The sequence below is a fragment of the Symphodus melops genome (genome assembly GCF_947650265.1).
Source record: "Symphodus melops genome assembly, chromosome: 7".
Lineage (NCBI taxonomy): Eukaryota > Metazoa > Chordata > Actinopteri > Labriformes > Labridae > Symphodus > Symphodus melops.
The window spans coordinates 20,807,427-20,826,388 of record NC_136697.1 but is presented as its reverse complement, the minus strand read 5'-3'; the positions used below and the strand labels follow the sequence as shown (position 1 = coordinate 20,826,388).

Below are 18,962 nucleotides of genomic sequence, written 5' to 3'. Positions count from 1 at the left end.
TTTCAATCACTGCAGCTCAGGAGAAAGCGTTTGGGAAGGAATTGCCAGAACCTCCATAAATCACATTTAATTTAGAAGTTTATTTGGCGCCGGTCTAATCTCGCGATAAAATATCATAGAAACGTAAAACACGATTTTAACAGAGTGAATCTTTAACAAAAATAAATAAATATATCACAGTTACTTGTTAAATTCAGTGTTTTATCATTTTTGCGTGTTCAAATAACAGAAAGACATTTGTTGGTTAATTAATGTTGCTTGTTTCCGGGTTGCCCCGGTTTGTCGACGGAGCAACTTTCTCCATGTGACGTGATTGTTGGATGAAACAGGTCGAGGGAGGTGCCGACGTGATAGATGTTTAAACTCAGTTTAGGTTCTTTTTACATGATTTCGTTAAAAAAAAATGGACTAAGAAGCTAACAGCTTGTAGTTTACAGGTCGGAGAGTTGTTTTTTTCCGGAGTTTATAATTTCACGAGTGGAACAAACGTGGAGTCAAGTTTGTGCAGGGTTTGAGTAATAATGAAAGTCAGAGCAACTGTTTATGACTGAAGCTTGTATCCATTTCTTTGGTGATGGGCTCGGTTACTTCTGCCCTAACAAGAACTAGAAATGCGTTGGTGAAAGTGGGTTCGGAGCCGGAGAACCATGACCCAGAGAGGAGCCAATCCGCCCCGGAGTCGGACCGGGTCAAGAAAAAGAACGCTCGATTCAACGTCTCGAGCCAAACCGGACGGCAGAGTTCCCGCCAGTCGCTCTCCGAGGTGCTGAGCAGGCAAGACTCGGACGGAGGCAAGTACAGTGCGAAGAAAAAGACACCTGAAGGTCTACAGGCAGGTGAGTTAAAATAATACCGAATATTTGTTACATCACTTTACAATCATAAAAAAACCAAAAAAAACCCAACAATGACAAGTAAGCATATACGTAATTACAGCCTGCTCTGCAACACTGTTTTTAACTACTTTCGAATATTTGTTCAGAGTTGTGCAACTTTAAATTACAGACATACTGTATGTTATTAGCATTTTGTAAAAGATGATGCATAAAGTACAGTCAATGACTTTGTTGGAATATCTCAACAACTTCAAGATAAGATAGTACACTACACGATACACCTTTTCAAAATCTTTCAAAATGTGTGTATGTCACTATATTGCTACTTTCCTGATGTTAATGATTTAAATAGATTTTGACTTGTCATGGCAGTAGAAATGAACAGATGAAGCCAATGACATTAAGGAGGGATAAGTTCCATTAAGGGTTCCAGTAAACCCTTCATGGTTCGAGCATACAAGCAGTGTTTTATAGTATGAAATCATGTACTTTTGCAAGATCAGTAACAAACCATTAAATTACACTGCCATTATTGGCCATGTTCTTGCTCATGTACATGATATCTATCCTTGTACTAGTGTACCTTATGTTTAATTCAACACTTCGGGAATCTTGAATTTCCCTCGGGATCAATAAAGTATCTATCTATCTATCCATCTATCTATCATCTTGACCACTAACAACAGTGTACTTACTACTGGCTCATCTGCTCGGTTTCTTGGCTGTTTGCTTAAAGGGATACTTCAGCCATTTGCATGAAGCTTTGTATCAATGGTCATGAATCCAACCCTCATTTTGCCCTGAGACGAGAAAAATATGTTTTTCTTTGCCTGGAAGTTTTCTTCATGTGATGCAATATGACACTTTTTGCAGCATACAGCATACTTTGCGGCATACAGTAGTTGACATGTGGGATTTCATGTCAGGAAGCGAAAGCATCCTGATGACAGATTGCCACAAAGGTCATTTTAGCAAATGTGCTCCAAACATTTCTTCTTTACTTGAATAAATCAGACAGTTTAGTGTTTTTGGGAGCATACTGGGCCTCAAAGACAGCTGGTGTGTTCCTTTAAAACGCACATCTTGTTGCTCTTCTCTGGTTCAGTTCCTGGATGTATCCGTAGATGAGAGAAAATGGTCACTTCAGAGGATTACTGTGAATGTACCACAGGAAAAAAAAGAAGGTATTCACCTAATGAATGCAGAGCTCTTTGAAGGCCAGCCTCAATGCAACATATCTCCACTCCCAAAACATCTCTTTGATGTTTGAGTTGTCACCCAGACAAATTACAGCTCTATTAATTTTCACACATTCAGATGTGAATCTGCAGTATTGCCTGGACGTGTCATGTTTTTTTCTCTTGATTATAGCCTATCAGTATGAGTAATACTAGTAGTATATACCAGATATCTTTGCTAGTTTTGGTAATGGCATACAGAAAAAGGGATATCCTTGAGCCTTAGCCTCAATGATTCAATGTCTGAACATAGAAAAACAGAAATGTCACAAACTTGTGGTTGTATTGAAGATACAGTTCATGGAACAAAGCGTCTTTATGAATCCTAACATATTTAATGTCACAATTTCATTTGTGTCCTTCTCAGTCAGTGTTTCCTTCGGTTAACTCTGTTTATCAGCCCTTAACACGACTGCCACCTCTAAGTCCTGACTCCTTGCATGTCTGTCCCAGAGGAATGGTCTTGTCCCTTGCTGATTCCTAAAATACCATCTGTACTGTGGCGTTTCCATGACCGTATGGCAGTGTAGACTCCCTTTAAGTTTCCTCCCTGGTGCCCAGTGATGTAGATAGGTATTGGAGTCCCCTCCTCTCAGCTGACTGTACTCTCATCTACTTCCTCCAAAGGAACAAAACACAGGCACCTTCCTCCTGGTCTGATTGCATCCCTTCAACGCATTACAGTACCAGTGTTGTAGAGATTTCAACTCATTCTGAGTTCTTTTGTATGGAGAGTGCAGAAAATAGTTTGAAATCAGTTTTAACTACTTTAAAGCTCTCTCGCCATCAGTTTTGATGGATGGATCATTTGAATCAATGTCAGAGCAGTTTAGGCTTCCCAGACAACCAGCGTAGCAGGAGCTTTATGGGAAATGTGTTATTTATACAATCAGTGATGTTGAAGAGCTGCAATTACCTCACTGTTGATTGCAATATTGGCACAAGAACTAGGTCCTCTGAATGTCATTCAGAGGATTTCCTGTGGTTTACAAGGATCTGGAGGTGTCTCCTTAGCTTATGTTAGACAGACAAAATGATAATAAAGTAGATTGCATGAACTGTCAGTTAAAGTGTTTGAGACTTTAGTGTCAAACATTTCTACTCTATAGGCAGCTGTGGCTCAGTGGAGTCGGTCGTCGGTCAACTGGAAGGTCAGGGGTGTGATCATAGTCTCCTGCAGCCATACACCAAACCCCTAGTTGCTCCTGCAGCTTCGTCTGCAGGATATGAATGTGTACGAATGGGATGAGTTAATGCTGAAGGACACTTTAGAGAGCAGCCCCTGCCATCAGTGTATGAATGGGTAAGTGTGACCTGCAGTTTGTGCTTTGAGTGATTAGAAAAGCGCTCAAGTCCATTTACCATTTATATGCAAATGTTTTGCAAGATACTCAGCTATTTAAATTCATTATTTGAAAAGTTGTATATACTCTGTTTGGCAAATGTATAAGCAGTACGAAAATTAACTTTTATGTGACATGGGGCGGAAAATTAATCACTGGACAGGCCTTAGAAAATACAGGTAGGCAAGATTTTCAAAGTTGCACTCACAGGCGGTTGAACAGCACCCCATAATGATGCATACGTTTATGGTGGAAAGCTATGCAACTACATACAACTGGGTGATTATTTAGAATTTAACATATTTCTTCATTGAAGAGTTCAGCACCCTGGACAGCATCGTTAGCTGTAGGGTGTAATCGATGAGTAGCAACAGTAAACTTGTTATACTTGTATTTATGGGGATTAACCAAAGTGAATAAATCTCAAGTGTCTGCTTCGAAAAAACACACCAGCTACCACTTCTCTTGTTCTAAGATGAATGTATTGAAATAAACACCTCCAACAAATGTGAAAACTGAGCGTATAGCAGCAAACACAACATGGGCTAACAAAGTTTTTGATGGAATCGATTAAAAAGTTAAAGTGTTTTTTTAATTAACAGCACACGGAAACAAAGCCCAATTACATAAGGCTGTATTCATTTCAAGGCAGATGCCAAGAAGGGCATTAAAACAAACCATATATTGTGCCTATCATTACCGTAGCAGCTGTACATGTTGGACAGGCTACAGAATTCTATATTAGCTGTAAACTTCTTAACCTACCTAACTATAAGCTCTGTTTAGGATCACTCTTAAACTGACGTCACGGTCGCTGCCAGCACAAAGAAGCTCTTAATCTTCACGCAGAACCAAAGACTGCATCACGTATAAAGTATTTGATCAGTGAAGAAGGAAACAATGTGCCGTTTGTTAATGTTTTTATATCGCTCAAAGTGAAAGGTATTTCTAGATACTAATCTCCTGCTACTGTATTTACCTTGAATTCCATTAATATGTTTGCTTCTTCTTCTTCATAAAGGGACAATTAGCAGGTGCCAACTGGTCTATGTAATTGAATACAGCAGCTTATATGATAGGACATTTAGAAGATAATACAGTTAAGAGGAAACATAACCCAATTAATCTGGTCAAGCAAAACCATATAGAAGCGGATTACTACATTTAATAATGCTTACTTTTTTCCCCAAACAATGATTCTCACAACTCATTCTGTATGTAAGAAATTGATTAAATATGTATTTTTGTGATCACAAAATAAAATAAAAAATACAAGAGCAGTGACGTGAAATGTAGCTGTGAGCCATGTCATAAGTAATTCAATCCAATTCAAAATGACACTGGATTCAGCAAGTGTGCCACATATGGCAAATATGTGTTCCATCTATTCCTTCATCTTCACATGTCATCTTTTCATCTCTGACACAGAGCAGGAGGAGGATCTATAGAGCAAAGTAGTAAAGGGAAAAGGAAGGCATAAACAAGAAATCAGAAATAAAAAAATGTCGACTCTCATTAACGTGGTGCAGAACCCGTGCAACTTGATGCACGCAAGTAAGTATCTAAAGCTCACTTGCATTTCATACCAACGTGTGTGTCCGTTCAGTAAGTAGTGTGCTATTTATGTAATACAGTCACAATGTGTTTTCAGCGTTTTCAATGACTGCAAGTCTATTCTTTTGGGGGAACTGCTCCTGATCAAAACCATCCACTAGTTTTTGATAATGATCTCCTTATTATTTATAATAATAATTATTAGCATCTGATAGCATCCTGCAAACATTCTCTGCCTCCTTGTCTCAGTGAGGATTCTGCAGGAGACTTTCCATACTCCTGTCGGACAAGAACAATATAAACATTAACTCAACTTATGTTATTGATTTTTTTACTTACATTACCTCAAATATTTCCAACAGTTATCACAGTCAGAGAAATTCCTATTTTAAGAGTTGTAACAGGATGTGAACATATCGTCAGTAAACTCAGTTGTTTTGACTACGGTCAACTCAAAGTTCGTTTTCATCAGGGTGGGAGGTAGCAGAGAGAAATCCCATGATTCTCTGCTATCCTAAACTACATCTTTTTGTTTTTCCCCTGGCAGTAATTAAAATAATGTGCATTTAAGATATAATGGAACTTTTGATTTGTGGCTTTTTGTAAAGACAGATTTTCTTGTCAAAGATGGTGGTACTTTTTTAAAATCAGAGCGCATGGTGAGTCTTTCTCTGTGCAAAGTGAGCAGTTTTATTATTGTCTGTCACTTTAAACCATCTAATTATTTGCAGAGTTTGCTTTGCCTCCAACAAGACATTTGTATCATCATCATCAAAAATGTAGAATATTGTGTGTATATTTTTTTTTACCAGGTCTGAAGAACACTGTTCAGTTGCTTTGATGTATTTTGAGGGAGATGCCAGGTTTTAATCAGGAGGTCTACATGTGTCTAGCTTACTGACCTTACACTAACCAAACTGGTTTCGCTCCTTTCATGTGGAACCATGCTTGTGCAAAAGTCATTAGTTAAACTTGTGTGCTATACAGCCTCCCTGTTGTCAAGACTCAGATGACAGTTCATGCTCTCTGTTTTGTCAGCTCATCTCCCTCCGGTTTCCTGCACGGACTTAACATTACCCTTAAAGGTTCCTCTAATGAGTATTTAGCAGGGGAGAAGGCAAGCTCCCTAGAACCCGGTGTGTCTTAATTACACGGCTGTGTCACTGTGGTGACAGCAGTATAGGGACTGACAAAGTGTGTGTCTATCCACAGTCTAGGGGAGACCTCTAATGAGCTTGTTTTTCTCTCGCAGCGCGTAGTTGTTGTCCAGAATAATTTTGTGCAACTGGGACAGATTACAAAATCAAAAGGCCTCCAAACTCTTCATGTTACGCTGAATCTCACAATAAAAATGACGCTTAAAGTCGGCTTTTAGACCGATAGAAGCAAGGACTATGATGGATTTATAGAGGTGAAAAGATGGTGATGTTTTCAAAATGATTTCGAAATACCAGGATTCATCTGAGAACTGATTAAAGTGGGGGCTTTTTAAGCAATGGAATTAATTTGGTGCAAGAGGCTTTTTCTGTTCCCCCAAGTTAGTCCTGTCCTCCCCTTTATCCTCACGACTGATTAATGTCTGCTGATGATGGCCTCTCCCCGTGTTTGATGGCCAGATCAAAGGTTGGGCGACACTAAATAGACATACAGCAAAAGCAAGCAGGTGCGTTTTTGTACCAACGATCCACTGAAGCATTGTTTAAAAAAACCCCCCAAAAAACAGAGAAAGAAATTGACATAGACGTATCACGTGCATCTCCAACTAAAAAACTGAATGCATTCTGTGGAGTTAACATTATGGTCTTTGACTAGATGTTGATGATCCAAAATCAAACAGTTCACCTAAGCATAGTCACTATAAAAGCCACAAGAACGTAATGCGTGCCATTTCTCATTATAACCCTTTGTTGTCCTCCGTGTAATGTATGCAATCTAAGTCTAAAAGGTTCTCCCTGTTGCCTAGTGACAGTGACATTGCCTTGGTACGGACCCTTGAAGGAAATGGAACTTATCAATGATCCAACAGATGTATTGACATACGAGACACCTATTACAGCAGCTGTCGTACGACATGCTCCCTTTGAAATTTAAAACCAACACACATCACATGATATTATAGCCTATGTTTCATTCTTATCATGCTCAACAGGAGTGAGCACAAAATGCTGAGCTAACAGAGCAGAGACACATTTGGAGCACTGCGACACTGCAACATTCATTTTAAAAGCAAAAATTCCCAATTTTGTAAATATTGTTCGAGAGTATGTTTTACATTATGCTTATACTTGTCTTGGCGTCGTAAATGTTTCAGAGCAAGGTCTCAAGAAAGTTACCGCAGTCAGCAAGCTAAACTTCCCCACACTGAAGATCACCAGAGGGACACACTCTTTTCTAAATGTTTAAAAGCTTTTTCAGCACCTATGCAGCACTCCATGCATCTGCTTTTTGACTGAGCTGCTTAAAAGTAATTCACTTTAAGTATTGTACAAAACTGTACAACAGCAACGTTCATCTCAATGCTTTTGTTATTGTTGATGTAAAAAAACCTCACATTACACATTACAGGAAATTTAATTTTTTATTCACCAAAAACACAACTAAGCCTTGTGCAGGGACCTACCCCAAACAACTTAGTGCCTTACATTGCCCAGTTAAAGAATAACTTAACCAAGAAAAGGACATTAACACGTGGACTTAATGCATTTGCAACATGCCCTTTGTAGCATGCTATGTAAACCCCTCCTGACGTTGCACGTGACAAAGGGTCTTTTTATTACCCCCTGGCAACAAGGCTGTATAACACTTCACTGTCACGGCAGGGAAGAAGCGCACGGTGATCCCTGGAATCTTTTTTCACTTTTTTCTCACTCCTCACCTGCACTACTGACCTCAGAGTCAGCCCCCAGTTGGACACTGTAATGCATATTGATAGTCACCTTACTGAGCACTGGTCACTTTAAAGATAATCACCCTAATCATGTCTGGTTTCATCCTACTGTTGTGTTATGCTACATCTGTAATGGCTGACATGATCACCCTAATTAGGTCAAGTTTCACTCTATTGTCTTCAACACTTAATGCTAATCTGCCCATCAATAGTTGGGTACTTAACGATAATTACCCTAAGCACTCCTGGTTTCACCATATTGTCTAGGTCACTTAATGCAAATCACTGCTCCTTTAAGTGGGTGAGCCAATTTACATTCCTGCATTGACTGTTTAACGACTGTACTCACACCTCTGGCATAAGCTCAAACACTTCTGTACATGCACATGTAACTAGTTTCTAAAGGTCAGCACTTTGTTTCTAAGGCTCTTTAACTGTTTACAGGTCTCTTTTAACCAACACATATTTTTCTCTCCTCACAGGTTATGTACATTATGCCATATTAGTTTTAAGTCTAACTGCTAATGCTAACTGCACAGGTTTAACATATAATTATGTTTATTCTTAGTCACATAGGGGCTGCTAAATCTGTTTGGGGGATTTGTATACAGAGGGGAGGGGGGACAGCGGGTGTGTATTGTAACTAATGTCTTGTGTCCTGCCTGTCTGTATACTGCTACTGAATGCCTTGAATTTCCCTCGGGATCAATAAAGTATCTATCTATCTATCTATCTAAGAAAGAATCGTCTCGGAACCACAGATAACGACGTAACCTGTCTTGTTAAACTGGCCGATGTTGGTGGTATTTTTATGTTCACTTAAATATTTACCAGAACGACAAACTCGTTAAGTGCTAACACCTCCACTCTCCTAACAGTATGGAGACTTTTCAACAGGATGTTCTGTGGAAAGCCTGCATTGACAAGGTTTACAAGGGAAAATAAAAAAAAAGTTGCATAACATCATGTAGCCTTTTAAAGCAGTCTGAAAATAAAAGCAGAAGCACACTTCCTCAGGTAAGTGTATTATGTAATCTCCTCTCAAACTCTATAGCCACGAATGCCTTTAACAGAAAGCTTTGAACATACAGCACTGCGGCAAAGCGACCCCTACTCTTTTGGAAATTAACTCTCAGAAAGCCCATTTGCACCTGTCAACTTCTTTAATTGATACTCTAGCTAAATGAGCACATTCATTTAGACCTCTTATGCAATGATGGGATGTAATACCTGTGACAGCGTAAGGACTAGACGTAGATGGATAATAACTAGACACAACTCAAGCCTCAACAGAAAATCCATGTTTAAAATGAAATCATCAAGAGCTTAAAAAGCAGTTTGCAACCTGTTTGGGTCTTCGAACCAACGGTTACCCTGCAGTCAGCTGACAAAAAGGAAAGAATAATACATTTGTAATGTTCCCACAATGCACTCATTAACACAAAAGCTAGCCTAGAACATGTGGGCACTTGATGTTGCGACGAGGGTGGTGAAATTAGGATCCTGGTAAATTGCTGCATAGAGCATGGATTGGAGGCTGGGGAGAGCCGGGTGTCAGGAGAAGGAGAGGATAAAGGGCCCTTACTGTAGCTCACAAAACAACATGAGATGGAGTGTAATTATCCAACGAGTGCATAATGTTCGCTGGAACTGCACTGACTGACTCAAATGGGATATTTCATAATTGGATAGAAATCCTGATTGTGATCGATTACCGTTTCTTCAAACATTTCAACTGTTGCATTGCTTGCATACAGAAAGCACTAATTAGTGTCAACAGAACGATAATGCGCGTCCTAATTTGACGTTAACAGAGTCAGGGTGAATAAGTGAATTGAGTGTGTAATCTCAGTGCGGGAGTGTTACCATGTTTAATCACTCACCAGTGGGTAATTAACTGATTGAAGTGGGTGTCATGTCTGAGACTTGTAGCCACACTGACATTATGTAACATTTATTAACTTGTTATTGAAATGCAACATTAACGTTTATCTTCAATTTGTTGTCACAATGCAAAGTTTTTACGACGTGTCCCTGAAGTAGTGTGTCGTCTTCAGAAGAGCTAATCGAACTGTCTGATGCTAAATCCTTGCAGAAAAAGTTGCTAAGAATCTGAGGGGATACATTTGATAAAATAAGAATGTAAAAAAAATAACATACAGTTTCATAGGATGGTGTTCATGGGTAAATATAACAATAAAAAATGCGTACACTAAAGGAATAATAGATAATGTGTCAGTTTAATCGGTAACAAAAACAGGTCATCATTGCGTCAAAATTATAAACACTTTCAATATTCAGGCCTCAGTTGAAGAATCAGTAGAATCTGTAAAGATGAACAGAAGGATGGTTGTTAGTTGGGCTTCCCATCAAAAGTAAAAAGATGGGGCACTGATGGGTGAGGAGGGCGACCTTAGACTCAATTCAAAGTTTGACAGGGAGCCAGTGAAGGGATTTGAGGATGGGGGTGATGTGTTCTTGTTTGCGCGCCCTCCTCAGGATCCTGGCAGCGCTGTTTTGAACACACTGGAGCAGGTGTCCAGCTTTGAAAACAGCAGACACTAGGAGGACTACAAGCTGAGTTGCTGCTACCTTACTGCTTATCTACTGTAAGTGCTCACCTTTTTGTGTGGCTCCAGGTTCCCATGTGTTCATGTTTTTTACTTCTTTAAGAGCTCCTCCTGTCCAAAACAAACAGATGTGGTCAATTCAACCCGTAAAAACACTGCAGAGAGCCATTTACAGATGAGACATCTCCCCAGTGCTTTTTAGCTGGCCTTCAGGATCTTTGAATTGAGCTGCTGCTTATTTTACCTCGACTTTTTTGTCTGATCGCTAAAGATCCAGACTTCTGATTACTGGCTTCCCTTGCCTGATTTGATTCTCCTTAAAACAAGACACTGGATGGAATCATTGAATCATTGACTTCATTGAGTTGAAAAGCCAAATCCATTTCAAATAATGATGAATTACAATTAAAGTTTGGTACCGCCCTAGGTCTTTTGCTTTCCATCAACATAAATAAATGATGGTCATTTAACTGTGATGATATAAATCCATTGGGATATTATTCTAACTAATAGTATATGTAGATGCAATTTAAACAGATGGATTTCTGTTATCATGTGATTTCAGAAGGCTCTGCCAAATGTGAATAAGAAAGTAGTGTCATTGGTCGGGGCTCTACAAGACAAATAGAGCAAATAACAGAGGGAAGAACATTTACCATCAATTTCAGATTAAATCATTTGCACTTTTGCACAAGTGTAACAAGGGAGAACGGTTTGTTTTTCTACTTTGTTGTAGTGAACTGTAGAGTATGAAGAGAACGAGGTGGCGTAGATGGGTAAGAGTTCTTTCTTTTTATGGCTTTAGAGACTGATTATAAAAGACAGCATGTCTTCTGGTGTGTGTGTGTGTGTGTGTGTGTGTGTGTGTGTGTGTGTGTGTGTGTGCTGGGTTTAAGAGAGGGTGTGAGAACAAGCCAGAAGCCTTCATAAAGAGCACTCTGAGAGGCTAATCAGGGGGGAAAAGGAAACACGATAAATTCCATAGCTAAATGTCAAATGGTGCTAATAAGGGGAGCTCTTCATCCTTTGTTGATCTTGTGTGTGCAGGTGAGTGGTGGTGGTGGAGGGGGGGGGGGGGGGGGGGGGGGGGGGGCAGGGGGAGGCAGTTTGAATAAGCAGAAGAGGATGATTTCTGATGACATTCTCCAAATAGAGTCTGCAGTGTCCTTGTTCCTACAGTACTGAGCTGAAAAAGAAAAAAAAGAATGGCAGGCACTTTTTGTGTTCTTCCAAATAAAACCATTCAACGGCGTGGAGCAGAGCTCAGTGTTTGCTTTCAAAGAACAGTGTGTGTGTGCCGTTAATGGGCCTCATCTTTCTGTGCCTCAGTAAATAACTCCTGCAAAATGAATCCAGTGGCATTGATTTAACGACCAGTTTTACTCGATACACATTATCACTCTCGCTATCTCTTTCCACATTTTCTCCCCAGCGTCAATGCTTGTACGGCACAACATGGTTTTAGAGTCAATGTTTGTTGGTTTATGTGCACAAACTAGAACAGAAGACTCTGAAAGGCCAAGTGTTATAGCGACTTTGGGCTTTTTCAGCTATGAATTCTTGACAGTAGGAGGAGCCGTGTTTCATTTAAAGACCTCTAGAGATGTTCTCTCCTCCTATCCACCAACACCACATACACCTCCGCCACCGCCAACCACCACACACCTACTGTACCTCTTGGGAAAGAGAGACGTGGAGAGAAAGTGTTGAGGGAGGGGTGGAGTTAGAGAGAGAGAGAGAGAGAGAGAGAGAGAGAGAGAGAGAGAGAGAGAGAGAGAGAGAGAGAAACAAATCAAGAGCCGTAAGCTTCTGGAAATGAGCTTGTTGAGGTGTGAGAAGCAGAGAGAGGGGGATAAAAGATATGTACAACAAAGACACGAGGGCAGAGAAGGACTTGAGTTAAATTCTCCAGCTCTGTGACTGTGAGACTGTGAAGTGGTAGGTTTATAACAGTTCTCCAGCGCTCGGCACAAACTGCAGTCCGCGGACTGCCTTTTTTTTTTTTTTTTTCTGTCTAATCGGGGAGTTAACCAAACAAAAACTTAAACAACTGACAAGACGCTTTAAAACAGATCAAAAGACGCAAGGCTGGCCGCTGGTTGCCAAAGTGATGGAAGCGAACTCCAAGAAACATCGATTTAGGAAGGGTCGGAGTGCCACCTTCAGCATTGACGGCTTCAACATCACCATAGGTAAGAATGTGCAGGGTAAGCAGAGTAGGAGGAAAGGTGAAGTGTGTTTGCATGTGAGCTACGTGTGTGTGTGTGTGTGTGTGTGTGTGTGACAGGAGAAGAATACATGTGTGCGAGAGAGTGTGAGGCAGAGCATTGAGGCGTTTAGCACACATCGGCGACATCGTTAAAACGCATCACATTTCAGCCTCTCTGCACAAACTCACCATGCACATTAGTCCATTCTACTGAAGTTGATGCATGCCTCTGTAATGCAACCACACCATGGAAACAAGGGCTTTCAGAGTAACGCTGTGTGCAGCTGACGTCACCAGGAATTTGTCCCATTGTCTTGACAACTGGAGTGTTGATGAACTTATGTGCCACTTGCCTTGTTTTTTTTTTTTTGTTTAATTGCAGCACTCGTGAAAACTCTCAGTGAGTGAGTGTTAAAAACAGAGCGGGGTGAGTGAGGCGCTGGGGTCTGTACAGTTACTCTGCCCTTACATATGGCAGCTGATGACAGGTTGTGTTAAAGTCTTGTCCTGTCCACATCTGTGTTGATAACATGCATCATGTGTCACAGACTTATTAACAATCAAAGTAAAATAACTCATCTCTCAGAAGTTCTGACACAAAGTTCTCTTCAATGTGTTTAGCTTGTTACATTTATGTGTAAAGCAACTCTAATCTAAGGCACAAGCACTGCTTTTTCTTTTTGCTGCTCCCTGTGTAGCTGTGTTGTCACAGCGGGTAGGGGGGAGGTGGGGTGACGGGGGGGGGGGGGGGGGGTGTCTGCCACAGCTGACAGTTAACCACCTGCTGCGACAACACAGGGCAGACACAGGCTAAACATCCAACAAGCTTTTATGTTTCACACATACACAGTCATGCACAAGGGCTGGCAATATAGCAAAATGAACTTTTTACCTTTTTACAGTCATGATGTTGACTGTCCTGATGCTGCACCTTTCAATACTTTTATGTTAACAGTGTGAAAAGATTTGAAGTGTGGGAGTCCCTCTTAGTGATCACCCAACCATGCCTCAGCTTTACAGAGCATCTGAGTAGCTTTTTGCTCTTAGGTTTTGGTTTCGCAGCCTGCAGCTTTATTGTTTTGGTTCACACTGCTCTTATAAACCTTGTTTTCAGATGTAGCAGGCAGCTAACAAGGTCGTGATGAGCCCACGCAACCATCCCAGCCACAAACAGAAGTGAGCATAACATGATGAAATGTTGAACATGGAGAGGAGGAGAATTTAACAGCTGAAGGGGCCATTTATTTCCCACAGGAGTTAGTGTAGAACAGGCTTAATTTTGGACTTACACTTGCTAGGTGGTAAATTCATTCATTGAACATGTACTGTGATGCACCACGCAGCAGACCTTTATATACACTTATATCTACACATATATCTACTTTTAAACGTATGCTCCTGACAGTTTGTGTTAAGTCAGGAACTGATTTCAAAAGCAAACAAGGCCATACATGATGAACTTTCTACCAACATGTTCCTCTCTTATTGTCAGGAAGATGTAATACTACAAGCGGAATGAGTAATCTGTAGTGTCAAACACTATACGAAAGAAATCAAATCAGTTGACTGTAGACTTAATGTTTTTGTTTTTGTTTTCCCTTCCCAAAGATATGTGTGGGCCATTCTTGCTGTTAGATAAGACAGTGAAGAGAGACAGGAAATGTTGGGAGAAATGATGGGGGGGGGGTTGACATGCGGTAAATGTTGATAGAAAAACTCGATCCTGAACCTGGGAGAGCCAGGAGGACTTCAGCCTCTGCACATGTGACACATGTATTTGTACTTTGAACAGTTCAGTTTTTTTTTTTAAACAAGGTTTACTAAGTTTCATTGTCATTTTAAAGTTGTTTTATACTGCCACCAAAGGATATGCTCTGAATCTACAAACATCTATTTTAGAAAAGTATTACAAAAAAGAGGCATCATTCTTTCATAAACTTACAAATCAAATGCACCAGTGACAGCTTTTCAACCACCAGACTTCTGTTTACAGAGGCTGCCATTATTTACACACAATGAAAGTAATTCACAGCTGGAATATAATCTTCCTCTTCTGTGAATAACCTCGCCATCTTCTCTGTCTTACCACTGAATGTCTGAAAGTTTCAGCAGTGTGTGTTGTTACGTCTCAACTTTGGCCCAGCTACAGTACGTGCTCTTATTTGAAAGCTTTATGGTGAGGGATGTTTGGACTCAGGAACAGAAAGAGGTGTGCGTCCAGCTAGTTTACATCTCTTAGAAAACAAAATATCATCATCCCATTTACAATCATCTGCAAAGTTTCACCTTGAATGGACACATTCTGTTACCTCTCATTCACATGTGGCTTACACCACAGCCATACTATCCACAAGCATGGCAGTTGTCATGGTAACCTACAAGTGTCACAATCAATGGTTCACTGAGCCCAGGTTTCTGTCCGCACTGCGTTTTGCCAATCATCTCCTCTGAAGCGTGACTCCTTAGTGCTGGTACCTCATTGCCTGGCTGGACACCTCGTGTTCACTCCTTTTAAACCCTGAGCCCCGACTGTAGCTGGCAGCCTCTGCCTCGAATCGAGCTGTGCTGCTTAGTCATGAGTTAGGCTTGTTAGCTCAGTTATGTTTCTGTTGATGTTTCTAAAAGCTCCCTTTGAGGAAAAACAGCTGTTAACTAATCCGCCCATTCTCAAGGTCATGGCACACTTAGGCTTCTTCTTCTTATTTAGTTTTTTGCAGTTATGTTGTATGTCAAAGCGTCTACTCTTACGTTTAAATCAATCCATCAATCTTTATTTGTGCAGCACCAATTCATGTCATCTCGAGACACTTTACAAAAGAGTGGATAAAGAACCTTACTCTTTGTCATATTTTTTACAAAGCTCCAACATTAATCCATCATGAGCACAGTACTAAGCAACATTCAGCAAAGTTACAGTGGGACGGAAAAAAAAACACTTTCTAACGGGCACAAATCTCAAACAGAACCAGACGCTTGTTGAACAGCCATCTGCTGAAAGTGTGTTGGACTCGGAAGGTGGGAGAAGACAAACAAAGCAACAACAATGAATCATTTAGAGCTAAACTGAAATGTAGTTAGCTTGGTGGTAGTTAATGATTGGAAACTAATGCACCACTAAGTCTCTCTCTCTTTTTTTTTTTTTTTTCAGTATTTTGTGTTTTTACAATGTAGATAAGAATTTCCCTGTTTATTTTTGCTCTCACGGCCCTTCTGTGATAGCAGTTTGCTCAACATATCTCTCAAAATCAGTGCTTCCAAACCCCTTTTCCTTGGAGAGGAGAGAACAGTGATACACTACTGTCCATGTTATTTACTGAAGTAAGTGCGACCTCAGAGCAGACATAGCCTCATGTCCTTCCCCCACCTTCCTAGAGGGAGCCCATATCATACTGAGGCGTTCACATACTTGAGCATCACATCTCAGACAACTAAGCACATGGAAATCTCCAAACATGATTAAATCTTGTGTTATTATTAAAGCACTGTGAATTGCCTTGTGTCTGAACATATCATATAAATAAACTTGCCTTGCCTGATGCTTTCATGTCTAAAGAGTTGATACATTCTCAACTTATAACTCTGTTTTTTACTTGTCTCCCAAAAGGCAACATTATGCAAGAGTGTTTTTTTATTTTATAAACTACAACTTAAGTACAACCAGCTCAATTCAACTAATTCACCTTCATTAAAATAATGTAATCAGTGTCAGTCCTGCTGTTTTTTTTTTTTTTTTTTGGGGGGGGGTCATGGGTGTAAGTATTATTATAAACTTCATTTAATCACATTTTTAACATTGATTGAATTAAAAACTCCTGTGTAAGGCAGTTATAAGAAGATGTGTAATCATCCAAATATAAAAGCAACATCCATCTTCAATCCAACATAATGAAAGTGAAGTTATCAAATAAAGGTTAATTGTAAGCTATTATATGATGGAATGAAATCAGTGAACTTTAATGCTCATACATCATACATACATTGTTAAATAACTATGATTAAATTGTCACAGTATTGTTTTTATCACTCTGCTCTCCTCCAAAAAACGGAATGTCTTGAATTAATTAGTACTTCAGTCAAGAGAGACAAGTAAATGAAGTATAGACAATTATTTATTATAACCGATGATGTGATAATTTGTCTTGTCAGGAAGTTCTTGGCACTAAAACTCTTGAGAAAGACATTTTAATTGAGGGGTGTGCCCCGAGCAGCAGCTAGATCAATCTCCACATGCAGTCCAGACTCTGGTGATTTTTGTGGCACATGACTTCAGCCGAGACTGATCAAATGAACAAGCTGCAAAGACTGGGCGATGATGGGGGAGTTGTTGGGGTAGCATGAACAAATTAGAGACAGAGATAGAGAGGAGAAGGGAGGATAAAGGATGGATCCAGGACAGTGACACAAGATGGTGCCATGGAAAAATAAAACCTGGCATTAAAACATTAATAGTCGATAAAAAGTTGTTGGATTTTTTTTTCTTTTTCGAAAATGACTTTTTTCCCCAAATTATTATTTTTTTAATTCATCTATTTTGATTTTATGAAGGATAATATGCATTCTAAAATAGTTGATAGCTGACCTACCTGACAAGTGGACAGGATGTAACAGTTTGTCAAGAGGCTTAAAAGCCACCTGAGTTCCAGCTCTTAGCCTGTCGTTAGGTTAACTGAATGTTAGGTTGAGACAGCATGCAGAAACACATGGGTCCATTCATAAGTACTGTCATATTTACTGTCTACTAAACCGAAAAAGCCTTCCCCATTTTTCTATCAAAGTCCACGAGCAGAAATGTGGTAAAACTACGAGAAATATTGGAGGTGCCTTTGAAAAATGGAAAAAGGTAGGAATGCAGAAAGGTTTGAAGTCTGATGTAGAGCTAGCTAAACGATGAAGCTTCAGTGTTTAGCCAGCTCTACAAGAGTTACATGTTCCATTTATTCACTGTTAATGTTACAAACTATTGTCAGTCAAGCGCTTATAAAACAATTTGCCATTTGAAAAGACATGTAGAGCCTTCTATTAACTCTAATGAACAACCATAGATGGATTACAGTGAAATTTGTTGACAAAAATGTCTGATTTCATGCTGAAAAGTGTTGTTCACTCCATCATCATTGACTTAACAACAGTTTCCTGAACATGGTTGTAAGTGATCGGTTGGATGGGATTCCATGGTGCATATCAATATGACGATCTGTTTTTTGTTAGTCTTGAAGCACTCTTGCCTAAATACAAAAAGGAATTTCAAACATACTTAAAAGTCCACTCTGGTTAAGAAAGAAAGTGAATGTCTAGAGAGCAGGTGGGTGCTCCTTTTTCTCCTCTCTTACAGAAGATAGAATACATCCCAGTCACGACTGTTGAAAGGCATCGCTGATGGCCCTGTCTTGACTTGAATGCTGTATACATTTATCCGTGTTTTAATGGGATACAGTTATGAGCGCTTAAGTGCAAAAGGGCAATAGACTGAGACTGAGAAATGTTTAAATACATTTCTGTTTCGGTTTTTTAAATGTTGAACCCACAGTGGTTTATTTTCAACATACATGTAGTTCTTTATCTAAAAAAAAAAAAAAAAAAAATCTTTGTCTTAGGACACTTAATGCAAATCACTGCTCACTGTTTAACGACTGTTTAACGACTGTACTCACACCTCGGGCATAAGCTCAAAGACCTCTGTACATACACCCAGCACACACAGCACACATGCTTCTCTCATGCAAACAGCGCACATGCTTCTCTCTCCTCACAGGTTAGGTACACCATGCTACATAAGTTTTAAATCTTATGCTAATGCCTTAACTCTTAGTCACATAGGGGCTGCTAAATCTTGTTTGGGGGATTATTGTATAGAGAGGGGAGGGGGGACAGCGGGTGTGTATTGTATTGTAACCGATGTTTTGTACTGTAACCAATGTCTTGTGTCTTGTGTCCTGCCTGTCTGTATACTGCTACTGGATGCCCTGAATTTCCCTCGGGATCAATAAAGTATCTATCTATCTATCTATCTATCTATCTATCTATCTATCTATCTATCTATCTATCTATCTATCTATCTATCTATCTATCTATCTATCTATCTATCTATCTATCTATCTATCTATCTATCTATCTATCTATCTATCTATCTATCTATCTATCTATCTATCTTCATAACACAGAGCTCACTGTTGTCACACAGAAAGGATATATGAAGATAATGTCAAGATAATAAGCCTTTGACTCAACCTTTTAAAATCAGTCAAATAAAATCTATCTCATCTTTTAATAGTTACTCACCGTTTTAATTTCTGCACATTGAAGATCTCCACGTAATCTGATTATT

General features: G+C 39.7%; 1 protein-coding gene across 1 annotated transcript in view; it reads left to right on the top strand.

Annotated features, from left to right (window-relative positions):
- Nucleotides 1-181: 181 nt before the first annotated feature.
- Nucleotides 182-18,962, top strand: part of pde1cb (phosphodiesterase 1C, calmodulin-dependent b) — an 86,776-nt gene continuing 67,995 nt past the window's right edge. The window contains exon 1 of the mRNA XM_079347696.1: nucleotides 182-836. Within this exon, the coding sequence (XP_079203822.1) occupies nucleotides 575-836 (262 nt within the window). The 5' untranslated portion in view covers nucleotides 182-574. The remainder of the gene's footprint in view (nucleotides 837-18,962) is intronic.